The sequence below is a fragment of the Macrotis lagotis genome, chromosome 1 (assembly GCF_037893015.1).
Source record: "Macrotis lagotis isolate mMagLag1 chromosome 1, bilby.v1.9.chrom.fasta, whole genome shotgun sequence".
In the NCBI taxonomy this organism is placed as follows: Eukaryota; Metazoa; Chordata; class Mammalia; order Peramelemorphia; family Peramelidae; genus Macrotis; species Macrotis lagotis.
In genome coordinates, this window is record NC_133658.1 from 643,265,351 (window position 1) to 643,279,508 (window position 14,158).

Sequence of the window (14,158 nt, forward strand, 5' to 3'; positions counted from 1 at the left end):
CTCCTTTTAAATTACCCAGGACTTGCACCAGAAAGTTTGCTTTGACTTTTTACCCTCTCCCTTGGTGTCCAGACAAAGCTATAGAGCAGCATCTATCATTTCCTTTCCATTCTCCCACAAAATTCATTAATTTATTCCCTATATTTAATCATTCATTCAACAAATGGTGCTTTATTAAGCACCAAGCTCCTATTAAGCTTTGGGCTAGGTCTGTGGCTATAAAGACAAAACCAAGACAATGCTTATCTTCAATTGAGGGAAAACACCAACAAAGAGAAGAAAATAGAAGATATGTATAATAGAATTTCTTGGTGGTGGTGGTGGTGGTGGAGTAGTTCTAGTAACTGAGGGAAATCAGGAGAGTTCTTATATCCCAGGTAGCACTTGAACTGAACTTCGAAGAAAATGAGGAATTTTCTGAGGTTGAGTGAGGAGGGAGTGTGCTTCAGATATGGAAATAGGAGATTGGAATATCATATTCTGGAAAACTTTCCCACTGAGGGTGGGAAGGGGAGTAATCTGACTGGAGAGAGGTAGGCTGAAGCTACACTGGGCATGTCAAACATAGGGATTCTGATTTTTCTCTTCAGGTAAAAGGGACTTTGTTCTTGAACAAGGGACCAACATGGTCAGATCCATGCTTTAGAAATATTAATTTGGCAATTGTGTAGAGGTTAGATTGGAAAGTGAAACCCATTTTAGGAGACTAGGCCAGAGGTAATGTAGGCCTGAAAAACACTCAAAAAGCCCCAAACTACTGTGAAATAGGCAGGCAGCTTGGTTTAGTAGATAAAGTCCTGAATTTGGAGTCAAAGGTTGTGGGTTCAAATGTTGATTCAGAAAGCTGTGACCCCAGGTTAAATCACTTAATCTGAGTCTCAGTTTCTTCATCTATAAAATGGGGATAAACAATACTTGAAGTTTCTACATTACAAGTTTATGAGACTCGGTAAGCTAATAATGTATGTAGAATATTTTGTAAGCTTTAATTTACTACAGAGGACAGTTCTACTACTTGAGAGTTTTGTGGTTATTCCCAGCAATGAGGGCAGCATTTACAGGTGTTGGAACCTCACCAGCAGAACTTAGCACTCCACTATGTCCTCCTCAGGTGCAAAGCTGAAGCTGGACTAGAGGGCCAGGCCTGAAAGGATGGTGCCACTTTTGGAGGCAATCCAGACAATCAGAACTCAGTCCATAGGATAAGTTATGATATATATCCACTAAATTGACAATTATATATGTACCCACATAAATATATGTGTATATATATAATTTTACTATGTATGTATATACACATAGTTTCTAGTCATTAAATACTTCCTTCTATGCTATGATATACTTTATCTCCCAATATCCCCTTAGATGAACAACCTACTCTAACCCACATTGATTTAAGGACCTCTACCCCACTGGACCCAATTCCACCTTTCCACATTTTCCTTGCCTAGGATATCCTTATGCCATTTCTCTCCAGTATTTAAGTTTTTTTTAATTGGCAGATAAGTGGGGTGGTGAATGGAGTGCTAAGTCTGAAGTCAGAAAGACAAGTTTAAAATTGGCCTCTGGAAAAGTCACTTAACCTCTCTCTTGTCTCAGTTTCTTCAATTGTAAAATAGGAATGAATATCTACTTTCCCATGGTTGTTTTGAGGATTAAGTGAGACCATTTCTAATTATATTAGTAATTGAGATAATTTCTTAGCTTAATAAATAGGTGATTTAAAAGTCCTTTTTTTCTTTCCTTCTTTCCTTTCTCCTTTTCCATCACTTAGTAAAGGCCAGATGAATTCAAACCTTTTCTGTCCATCCTACCCATGATATTTTCTTCTTCTGAATTCCTAAAGCATTGCTCTCCATATCATTCAATTTGAATATTATATATCAATACTGTCATGTGTTTTAGTGACTGTTACTTGACTACGACCTATCTTCCAAAATAGATAAGCTCCTTGACAACAGGAAGTGAATTTCATATCTGTCTATCTTACACAATAGGACACTGGCCAATAAATATTTGTCAATGATGACATCAGGATGACCTATTAGGATTCCACTGTCGTGACATATCTGTATCTATTTTGGTGTCATAAAAATCTGTCATGATAATCCTAGACCACATAACAAAGTACTAAGAGAGTTCAGAGGATGGAGATGTGACATCAACTCTTGTGAGTCCTTTTCTATGATCCCTTATTCACTCTGGTCCAAGGCAAGTCATGAGCATGATCCAAAGCCTCACATTAAGTTTCTCTGCCATTTTTTAGGTGTATGAAATAGAAAGTCACTTAAGAAACCCAGTTGTTCAAATATATGACTTTGAAAGCCATTTTGTTATCTCTCTGACTACCCCAATTGATAATCTAGGGTCATAAGACAGCTAAGAATGGAAACAAAACCTCAAGTGAAGATGGGGAAGCAGAAGAAAGAAGCAGCAGCCCAAAGGAGATTGGCTTCTCTTTTTGCCTATAAGCTCTGCTTCTGACTTCTTTCCCACCCAACAAGGAGTTGGGGAGTTCCAGATGTGATGGATGATTTGATGTGGAGAGAGCTACTGTTGGTCCTGGTCCAGAAAGGGTCTGGAGGCCTTAATATATAGGAAAAGGAGAAGCAGCAGAGCTTTCTAGAGACCCTGGGGTCTGGCAGACTCCATGGAAAAGGAGAGTATAAGAATAGCAGTAGTTCTGGAGGCTCTGCATTCCTGAGCAAGTCATCCAGCTCCTCCCCCTTCCCCCTCTCCCCCCTTCCCCAAACCCTATAACACAGCTTACCGAAGCCAGGGTTCAGCCAGGGACAAGAGTGGGCTAGGTCTCCTCACTCTCTCATCAAGCACTGACCAATAGGGAGCCTGGTCATATTGTGACACCCTCCCCCTATTCCTACTCCCTCCCCTCCACAGGGACTTAGGAGTGATAGCAATGGAGGTTAGATTTCTAAAGTTTTCCATCACTACCACCCATCTCAGTCAATTTATCAGTCAACTGGACGGTATAAAAGCTCAGTTCATAAGGTTTTTTGGTGACCCTCTCCACACCCTGGGGGATTACCTTCCCAGCCTCAGTGCCCATGGGGTTAACTCACCATAATATCTCGCCCTGGGGAAGTGGAAGGACTGGAGCCCTTGCCCTTTTCCCACAGACTATAGCGGCCACTTGGACGGTAAGTGGGACTGAGGGTTTCCAGGGCCCTTGGGCCTGGGGATGACCCCTGGCTGGCACTGCCTTTGCGCCCATAGTTCTCCAAGTATTCCGATAGGTACTCTGATCTACTGGCTGCTTGGTATAGTCCCTGAAGGGCACACAACTCCTTTCGGGTCCGGGCAAGCATTGGGCTCCTCCCTGGCCCAGGATCCATTCTATAGCTGTCTGTGGTCCGAAGGCCTGAGAAATCTCGGGCCAGGTCTAAGTGACTGTTAGACTTCTTCTGGGTCAGGGGCACTACCTGGTCCCGGGCATTCACAGGCAGGTAGTTGAGAGTGTTACAGGGCATTCCATAAGGCAGGTTGCTGCCTCCGCTGAGTCCACTGCCAGAAGACCGATCACTGATCCTACTTTGGCTCTCTCCTCTTTTGCTACCTCCAACCTCAGACCTCAGCATGGGACGTCCTCGGTCATAGTCCAGGATGGAGGCAGAGCCATATGTTGTACGGGGACGGGTGTTGAGAAATCCAGAGGGATGTGCTGGCTTGAAGCTGAGTTTCTCCTTTTCCAGGAAGGATGCAGCCAAGTTCGCTCCATAGGAAGAAGGGGTGTAGGTCCCATAGCTGGTCTTTGAATAAGGGGTGTCTGCGTAGCGTGATGAATCTGTATAGCGCTTCAGGGTAGAGGAGAGCTGGGACATCCTTCAGGGCGAAGCTCAGTGGGGGCTGGGAGCGGCATGGGCTGTAAGATAAGGGAAGCAGCTATCAAAGACAGCCCTCTAGGACTAGCTCCCCCACCATTACCATTACCATTACCCTTAATTTCCCCATCCTCAGAAACACAGACTGCCTCCCAGATTTTTAACACTGAGACAACTAATGCAGTAAACCCACACAAATCATACAATTCAGACACATGTGACATGACTCTAAAGTAATTACTATCCAAGTAAGTGATCATGGGCAAGTCACATCAATTTTTTTGAGTCTCCCTTTTCTCAAGGTTGGATGTGAAGATCTCTAAGGTCCATCCCAGCTCTGACAGTCTCAGAGTGACTGCTATATTATGTTTAGAGACCATACAAAGCCAATCTGATGAGTTTACAGGAATATATATATATATATACACACACACACACACAGGCAAGCCAGCACGCAGCCACACCCTATGTGGTCCCCCAGACCCCTCCCTGCCACAGACTGTTCCATTCCCTAGCCCAGCTCTCAGATTAGCTTCCTGGAGTAGTTGATGGAGTTGAAGAGGATTGGTGAAGCTCTCCTTACTTCATACTGAGGACTCCAAGAAGCAAGACTCATGAACCAGCAGACACATTGGGTGATGTCCCTTTGAGGGTAGAAGAAGCATCATTCTGGTGTAAGCCACAGACCCAACACTGACATGACAGGTGAGCTTAACCATCTTAGAATCACAGAATGTTATAGGTAGAGAACAATCTTAGCAGTCCAACTGCTTTATTTTAGATAGAGAAACTACTCAGGAAGGCAGTCACAAACTTATCAAAGGCAAGGCCGGAAACTAGCATCCCCAGGTCTCCTTACTTGGAAGCTCAATGCCTGTGTGACTTCAGGGCAGGTCTCTTGGCCTTTCTGGTCCTCATTTTCCTCGTTTGTAAAAAATGGTGGGGGTTGGTCTAGATGGTCTCTAAGATTCCTTCCAGCTCTAGATTTATGATCCTCTGAGCTCTAGGTCAATATTCTTTCTACTAGTCTTTGCACTGCTCTGGAAAGGATCCAGACCATACCTGGTTTTGACCCAACCTAACCTCTGCTAACCCTCAAGCTGACCCTGAAACAGCCTTCTACAGTAGACAGCTGGAAGGGTCCTAGCAAACATCTCTAGGAACCTCAAAGGAATCCCACAAATTCTCCAAGATCTATCAAAGGGTTTAGCTTATGCAAAGGGGGCCCCTAGAGGCAAAAATCCGGTACTGCAGCCAACACTGCCCTCTTCCACTGGACCCTAGTGGTTGGTTTGGAGTAGATAGTTCTTAGAGATCATAGGATTTACAGAGTCAGAACTGGACAGAGACTTAGAAGCCATCTAGTCCAATCCCCGCTCTCATGCATTTGATGAAAGGGAAACCCAGAGAAAGGAAGAGACATGCGGGGAAATGAAACCATGTTCTCTGACCCCAAATCCAACATTCTTTCTAAGTCAACTCCTACATATGTATGAGACCAGAAAAGGTGAAGACCTGTCCAGGTCATACATCAGGGTATGATGGCAGAGCCACGGCCTCAGCTCACATTTCCTGATTCCAAGCCCAAGGCTCTTTCATGGTAACTTGCTTCCTCTGAACTCTACTTGTTCTTCTGCTGAAATGTTAGATATTAGAGTGTTGAATGCATCTCCCTCATTTTACAAGTGAGGAAAATGAGGCACAGAGAGGTGGTATAATTTTACAAAGGCCAAACATCTCAACAGCATTTATTAAACACAGCTGGGTAGGAACAGGACTAGGGGCTAGAGACCAGGATTCTGGACTTCTTCAGGTCAATTCTGCTGCTACCCAGTCCTCCACCCTTACCCATAAAGCTGGAAGGCTTCCGATTTTAGCCTGTACTGAGGACAGCCTCCCTATAGGACCAGTCCCTTTTTTTTTGCAAGGCAATGGGGTTAAGTAACTTGTCCAAGGTCGCACAGGTAATTATTAAGTGTCTGAGTACAGATTTGAACTCAGGTACTCCTGACTCCAAGGCTACTGCACCACCACTTAGCTGCCCCAGGACCAGTCATTCTTGCCAAAGGAACTAGGGAGGAAGAAGTGCTGACAGGATAGGATATCAAAGGACCTGAGTGTGTTAATGGGTGCTCACACCTCCTTTTCCTTGAAGGCTAACTGGGGACTCTTATGAGGAATAATAGTTAGGAAATCACAGTCTGGACTCCAGGTTTCTTTCTTTTGGCCATATCAATTCTCTTCTGTTACCCTTCCTCTAGTAATAATAAATGGTCTACCTACTCCTCTCTCCAGAGCTGTCCTAATTCTGCTTTTCTATTATCTTGCCCAGTGGGTTCCCAGTCTTGCCTCCTGATGAGATCAACAGGGAAGTACTAGGGTAGTGGTGGTGGAAGGCACTGGAGAGATATAGTAGGCATTGATTCTGTCTAGCCTCCCTCCTCCCTTCCCCGGGGCATTCAAAGGGCCCAGAGCCCAGCCCTCTTTGGAGTTAGTGCCAAGCCTCAAATACTTCGGGCTTGGCTGAGATCTCTAGGAAACCAGTCTTGAGGTAGGAGATATATATTCTGGCAGCAACTGCAAAAGGAATCTAAATAGGAGCTTAAAGGGATAGTCCTCCTTGCCCTTATCCCAAGGTAGGCCAAGACACTAAGACATGTATCCAAGCCCTAAGCAGTGGCCTTCTAACCTGGGTGATTAAAAAGTGTAGTTGGGGAAGGGCTAGAAGAGACATTGGGGACTCTCTTTTCCAGGACCTAGGGGAGAAGAAGCAGACAGAAGGGAGATGGTGGGGGAAGGGGAAGTTGGTCCAGTCCTGCTCTATTTCACTGTTAGAGAACTCCATCAATAATTCACCATCAGACAAACTCCAAGCATCAGGAGCCCAGCTCCCTTAAAGTAGGCAGCCATTCAGACATGGCGACATCCTGCCCTTCTTCAGGCTGAGCTCACACATCTCCTCCTGGAGCCACACCAGCACCACCACCACCACCAGTACCAGTACGAGTTTTGGCAGCTGATGACCTGTCTTTTGACACTGGACTCTTGGGAAGATGCTTACAAGATTATTTGGGAGTAGTGGGATATGGCTGGGACAGATGTCTCTTCCTTCCCTCCAATTCTGTAACTCTCCAAAGTAAAAACAGTCTTTTCCCTTACAGTAATAGTTCCTAACTTGGGTTTCCACAGATTTCAGAAGCTCCATGAACTTGGATGGAAAAAAATCTATTTCTATATAACTGATTTCCTTAGCAATCCTGTGTAATTTATTTGATCCATTTAAAATTACAGTTCTGAGAAGAGCTGACTGCCTGCTAAAGGGTCCATGGCAAAAACAAAGAAAAGAACCCCAGCATAAATGGAATCTCAGTGAGTTTAAACATTCTTATTTTCATACTAGTTCTGACTAGACTAGACTAGACTGTCTTCCTCGTCATTTTGGACAGCTGATGTAGTAAGTTAAGCATCACCCCAATGTTCAATCACACAATCCCTTCTTGGAAACCTGACAGCATGATGTCTTAGGGGGTACTGGTTTGGGCTGGGGTCCCAGGGCATGCTCAAGCCCTAGTCCACCTAACTCTAGTTCAGAGGAAAAGAATAATTCATGATGGCTCTCTTGGGAATTACCTGGCTCAGGGGTATCCCTGGAGGCTGGCACAGTGTGGCAGGGAGAGGGGCTTGGGTCCAGCCTTCTCATACAGGGTAGAGGAGCTCACGTGGCTACGAGTCTCCTCGTTGCCACAGGAACCACCCCTACTGAATGGCCCTTTCATGGGGCAGAAAGAAAAGATCCTATTGGCTGGGCTCCCTCTCACTCCCTGGGCCTCTTATGCCCCCCCCCCCCATCCATCTCCTCTCCTCCTGTTTATTCTGGGTTGGCAAGTACTGACATGCAGCTCCTGGCAGGCGGGTACCTCCCCTGGTGCCAGTCACTTTGGACACACTGGGCAGCTAAGTTGCCTAGCTCTGGGTACTTTTCCCCTGCTCTGTCTCTTAAGATTGTAGAGTTCTCTTTCTGATTCTGCCAGAACACTCTGGCTAAGCTTATACCCTCTTTGTAGTAGATCACTCCCATGGTAACTCAGAAGAGATAAGGTACTTGAGAGGCATCCAGGCAAGGACATTCCCTAAGGAAGCTCACTTCCCTGGGCTCTGTGCCCCAAGTCCCTCACCTCCCCTAGGTCTCAGACAATGGAAGGGGTCTAGCCTTCCCTGAGGTTGGGGGTTTACAAGGGAGTTGCCAAAGTCTCAGGAAGAAGGCTATCAGTATGCCTTCAAGATATCCTCCTAGTCCATACAGTCCAAGCAGTCAAGTGGAGGGCAGGAGGCCCCTGTAGGAGACAGCCCTTCAGATTTTCCATTGGTAGGCAGGTGAAAGTGAAGCCGGGAGCAACCTGAGCCCGGGAACAATACTGAGCAGTCAAGATATCATCCAGGAAGACTCCATTTCACCCATGGTGCCAATCTCCCTCATAGTGCCCATGCCATAAGCATCCTGGACACAAGTTAGGAGTTCTTTATCTACAGCCATGGACCTCCCCCTCCAACTCTGACTCCAGATTTAACTTGGCCCAAAGTGCCAACAAGCTAGATGACTCAGGGGGTTACAAATTAACCCTGTCACCACCAGGACAGTCAGCTCCCTTGCATCAGCCACTGTTATTTCCTGTCCCTAATTTGAAGGGTTCCCCAACCTGTCCAGCCAGGGGAATGACTTGCTCAATGGGAATCCTGGATACTCCCAGTCCCAAGGGTAGGTGAGGGCGGGCAGCATCCCATGTCCTGGCTGCTGCCTCCACCGACCTTTGATCTGTTCTACCTATAAACATCTCCTGGTGATTTCCAGGGTGAATGAATCCCATGTTGTGTTGCTCTGACTCTTGGTCTGGGATGGAGAGTTCAAGGTGAGGCTCATGGGAAACTTCATCTAGGGATCAAGTCTTTGCTCAGGGGTACAGGTGCTCAATTAGGATGAGTTCTACCTCTGACCTCCCCCCCCCCCATATCAGGTGCTTTGGGGCCTCCTCAGCAATGACCTCATGGCTTCCTAAAGCTACTGGCTAACGGGATTGGAATGTGGTCAGGCTAACTAATGTGCCTTTTGTGGAGGTCCTGTGGGGTTGGGGGCAAGAAAGGGGTCAAACCACTGTGCTCATCTTGTTGAGGGAAACAGTAAGGAGACTGGTACCACTGAGGCATGGTGCTGATCCAAGACAGATTAGAATTGGAGGGCACTGGAAGAAAAAGGGCAGAGGTGGAGAGGAGAGGGGGCCTGGTAGGTTTATCTTCTCACTAGTCAAGGGCTCTGTTTATTCTCATGCCTCCTTCCCTAACCCAATCTTGTTCTCACCTTCTTTTGGTAAACTGTGTCTATCTGGGACTAGCTTGCTTTGCTCTGTATGATTAACAAACTCTGACCCCTTTTGGGGCAGTGGGAAGGAGAAATCAGTCAGGAAAATGCAACCCCCTTAATGTTTCCAAGTTTCTTAGGGGCCTTGTGGGAAAGGTAGAGTAAGTAGGGCTCAGAGATCAGATTAAGTCTTTAACACTGAATAATTAAAAAAGAAGGTATGGTTGTATGGGCACCCAGGACAATTTCTTAGTTGGGAAGTGTATCTTCGTATTTTCCAGAGAAAGCAAATATGGTGCTAGTGTCTCACTGTTCCTAAAGTTGTTTCATTACTTCCACTGAACATACAGTGGGCTCCTAGCATTTTAGACAATATAGAAAACCCATGAGGATAGGTCTCCTAAGTATACTGCCTGTTCCTTGGCCAGATCTTGTCTTGCCTCTGCTATCCAGCTCCTAAGGCCTTGGCCTGGCTCACAGCACCAGCTATGGGTAGATCTTTTGCCATCTATTACCCCTCCCCCCATTCCCCCCAGGCCAACTAGCAGGGTAGGTACCTATATATGTTCAGAGTCATGGGGGTAGTCACTGACCTGTTGTCCCCGGGGGAAAAGGGTTGATCAGGACTCTGGGGGCCTCTTCTTCCCCAGAGGGGCACAGGATGGTGTGGAGAGTGAGGAGTGAAGCCTGACTCCAGGCTGGGTAATCCGGAGCTCAGGTTACTGGCTCTGATATATATATAGTATCTTATCTGACCTCACAGGGATGGCTACAGCTATTCACTCACATTCCAGGATCCAGAGAGACTTAAAGGGGCAGCACCATGCCCACCTAAAGATGGGTGGGGTGATACTGTCCCTAATGAGCAAGCAGTAGGCAAAGGGAAGAACTCAGGGAAGGGTACAGTGAGAAAGGACACAACAAGGGGTTCAATATTACAAAAGGGGTAAGAGAAAAGATGGTGGAGTGAAAGGAAACATAGGACCGAAATTACCAGGAGGTTGCAGGTTTAGAGGAAGAAAAGAGTCTTGCCTGTCAACCCTTTGTGCCACACTTGTTCAAAGTTAAAAAGCAACTCCAAAACTTTCTTTTTTGCATCTACTTACAAATCCCTCCATTCTCCTAACCAGGGCAGGATTGGTCACACTATCATAGCAGAGTACAAAGTAGGTTGAACAAACTCTCAGTATACCTAGTCTTGGCTCAAAACACTGCTTGCTTCTGTCAGGCTTAAAAAAAAAAGTGAGAAAGGTACAAGGTCGCTGACAGGTGATCAAAGGAATCCCATTCTTGCTAAAAAATATCCCCAAATTCCTAGGGCTGTGCCTTACCACTGGATAGAGGAAAATACTGGTATTTCTCACCTTTCTAGGCATTTTAAAAATCTCGTTCCCCAAGATTTCCACAGTCCTCCGTGTAGCCCACCTTCCCATAGGTGACTCAAGGCACCTGTCTCCACCCTGTCCCAATTCATGTCACTGACTCAGCGCCGGCCCTCATTCCAGTCCTCATTCCCTGACCCCAAGCAGGTGGCACTCTACAGCATCAGAGGGGGCTGAATGTCTGCCGCTGCACCGCCCCACCCCTCTCCATGCTTTCCCCGTCTCCAACAACGCTAGGCGCCTCAGGACGATCTAGGCAATGGGAGTTTCTTCCTTTGTCACCCCCTTCCCTGCAGCTCTCCCCTCCTCTCTCGAAGACATCTCTTGGCTCTCTAAAGAGCTGGGCCAGGTGGCCATGGCCACGGGCATGTTCAGCCCTAAAGAGAGGGCAAGGGTTCTGTGAACCTCAAAGCCCTAGGTAGACGTGATGGGAAGTTTCAGTTGTTTAGGTGATGGGGGGGCGGGTAGTTCTAGAGCTACCTCGTCCAGTTTGGAGTCGGCAGCAGCTCTCCTCCCCTGTCTGACCGCCGCCTGGCCGGCCGACCGTGGAACCACACTCTCTTGTCTCTGTCTCCTCTCTCCCCTCTGGCCTCCTCTCCCCCTCCCCAGAAATCCCTCCGGAGGGGGCATTGAGCGGCACGCCGCCTTCTTGTCACAATGGGCGCCGCACAACTCCCATCCCGCTTCTCCGAAACATACCCGGGCTGCCTCGACCCGGGCACGGCTGATGCCCAGAGCCGGAGCCGGTCCTGGCCCGGGGGCACCCCCCGCCCGGCTCGCGCCCCCGGAGGCACGGCTCCCCGCCCCCACGGCCCTGCTCCCCTCTGGGGCTTGGGGGGGGCTTCCTTGCGTTCTGCGGGGCAACAGCCGGCGGCCCCCCCGAGCATCCCTCTGCCAGAGGCCGCTCCCCCCCCAGCAGGTGGCACTTACCCGGTTCTCTAGGGGTGGATGGGCCGGACTGAAAGCGGGCATGGAGCTGCGGGCACGTCCCGCCTGACACTGGCGCGGCGCAGTGAGCGGCAGCTGACGCAGAGGGCTCCTTGGCCCGGCTCCTGCCCGCCTCTCCCCACCTCCGCCGGGGGCCCCGATGAGGTCCTCCCCGGGGGAACCGCGCCGCCCAGCGGCCAGTCGCCGCACGGCGTTCCTGGCCGGTCTGGACACGCCCCGTGCGTCCTTGCGTCACTGAGACGCGGAGCTCCCATTGGCCCTTTATTATTACGACCTGGTGGAGCTCCTCCCAGCCTGGGTTTCTGAGGCAACTGATGTAAACAGAGACACGTGGAAGAGAAGCACGAGGGGCTAGAGGCGAGGTATGGAAGACAGCGCTGCAAAGGAAGAAGATCCACAAGGAGCCAGAAATGAATTTATGAACCTCTAGTTCAACTCTCTCGTTTTGCAATTTCTTTTCTTTTTTTTGCAAATTAGTTGGGGGGGGGAAGCAGCGGGCACAGATGGCTACCGCAACCAGCTTCCCGCTCAGTGGTCCAATCGGCTTCTACCGGATTAGCTCCGAGCTTCCTGGGATGGATTCAGGTCATCCGTCTCATTAGCAGTAAAGACATCATCTTTCCAAGCTTCGCCTGTATTTTCCACTCAGTAGGATCTCTAATCCCTCCTCAATTATGCCCTCCCCGTTTTCCCTCTGGAAGACTCCAAACTGCCCCCCATCTATCTGGTTGCTCAGAAAAAATGAGGCAGGGAGTCAGGCAGAGGCCTCCCTTAACTGCCTTTATCTAAGGATAGCTTGGGGCAGAAGCCAGGACTCTGGATGTTCATATTTTCATTTATTCAGAGTGATATAACATCATTAAGCAACAACAAAATAGTTTATTAAGGACTCTCTTCGTATTAAGCGCTGTGAAATAAAATGCCAAGCAAGGCAGTTTCTGGCCTCTCCGGAGGAGGGGTGCTAATGGGCCGGGAAGGGCTTCTTAGGATGAAGAACCTGGGAAGAGCCGGCCGGCTCCTCTTGCTCACGCGGACACACCTTTCCATGCAGCATCCCGCGGAAAGCCGCCTGTCCCCATTCCATCGGGAACAAAGGTAATCCCGAAGGAATGAGGGGATGGGAGCGCTGTGCGGACTGCGTGACGCCAGCGGCGGGGGCAGCGGCCGGGCCGCCGAGGACCAGCTCCTCCTGACCTCATTCGGGTTTCCTGGGCGAAGATCGCGGATTCCCGGCCGCGGGCCCTCCGCTGCGCCACCTGCCGCCGAGTCAGTGAGGCCTGAATCCGCTTTGCCTCGGTTCCCTCATCTGTAAAGCGAGCTGCAGAAACGGCAGTCAAGGACAGCGCCAACAGCAGATAGCCCCAAAAGGAGCTTGCCTTCTGAAGATCAGGCATTCCTTCCTTCAGAGCAGGAACTGATTACAGTAGTGTCAATCGTTTGACAGCAGGGTAATTCAAATTTTTCTGATTGATTGTACATTCTAAAAAAATACATTTTTGCATGCATTCATAAGCCGTTCCCTTCACCACCCCTCAAATGGAACCACCATCATCACAATACCGCTGGACCCCTCCCACCCCCAATAAAATCATTATAAAATGCGTAATATAGCACTACAACTTCTCATCGGCCAGTCCAAATAATAAGCATGGATTTTAAGTCTCTGGCAGGAAAGGAAGAGCCCTCTGGACTCATGGTTCCATTAATCAGAGTTCTGAAGTTTTTCTAAGTTGTTTTTCTCGATAATTGTTCTTGTCATTGTATAAATTGTTCTATTTCTACTGTTTTTGCTCTGCATCACCATTGAGGTTTTCAGTTTCCTCTGAAACTCTTCATTTTATTCTTTCTTTCTTTCTTTCTTCATTTATTTATTTAAGGTTTTTGCAAGGCAAATGGGGTTAAGTGGCTTGCTCAAGGTCACACAGCTAGGTAATTATTAAGTGTCTGAGACCGGATTTGAACCCAGGTACTCCTGATTCCAGGGTTGGTGCTCTATCCACTGTGCCACCTGGCCACCCCCATTTTATCATTTCTTATGACCAATAATATCCCACCCCATACAAAAACCATGATTTAGTCACTCCCCAACAGGACAGCCCTTAGCCTTTCAATTTTTGACGACTACAAAAAGAACTGCTATAAATGTTTTGGTACCTAGAGGTACTTTTCCTTTTTTTATCTCCTTGATGGACTAGACCTTGAATGGTGGTGCTGTTGGGTCAAAAGGTAGGTTCAGTTTAGTAACTTTTGGGATAGTTCCAAGGAGCTTAAATTCTAAAAGGTGAGAGCACATAGATAGCAGAGTGATGGAAGCTATAAACATCTTGAATAGGGCCATATACTCTTTTTTTTTTGGTAAGACATCGGGGGTTAGGTGACTTGCCCACAGTCTCACAAATAGGTAATTATTAAATGTCTCAGGCAAGATTTGAAGTCAGGTTCTCCTGACTTCAGGGCTGGTGCTTTATCCATTGCAGCACCCAGTTACCCCAAATATAGTTTTTAAAAATTTTTGCAAGCAATGGAGTTAAATGACTTCCCCAAGGTCACACAACTAGGTAATTAAGTATCTGAGAGACCATATGCTCTTATAGGAACAAATGATAGCATTGATTCAATCATGATTTGTGGTGGAG

General features: G+C 47.7%; 1 protein-coding gene across 3 annotated transcripts in view; it reads right to left on the reverse strand.

Annotated features, from left to right (window-relative positions):
- Positions 1 to 11,732, reverse strand: part of USP2 (ubiquitin specific peptidase 2) — a 29,274-nt gene extending 17,542 nt beyond the window's left edge. The window contains exons 1-2 of one of the 3 annotated variants that reach the window (XM_074215265.1): positions 11,055 to 11,160; positions 3,081 to 3,880 (exon numbers count right to left, since the gene is read on the reverse strand). In XM_074215265.1, the coding sequence (XP_074071366.1) occupies positions 3,081 to 3,839 (759 nt within the window). In that variant the 5' untranslated portion in view covers positions 3,840 to 3,880; positions 11,055 to 11,160. Of the gene's footprint in view, positions 1 to 3,080; positions 3,881 to 9,785; positions 9,886 to 11,054; positions 11,161 to 11,504 lie in introns of those variants that run through there. The other 2 variants (XM_074215266.1, XM_074215264.1) reach the window with 2 other exon arrangements.
- Between the last annotated feature and the right edge of the window lie 2,426 nt (positions 11,733 to 14,158).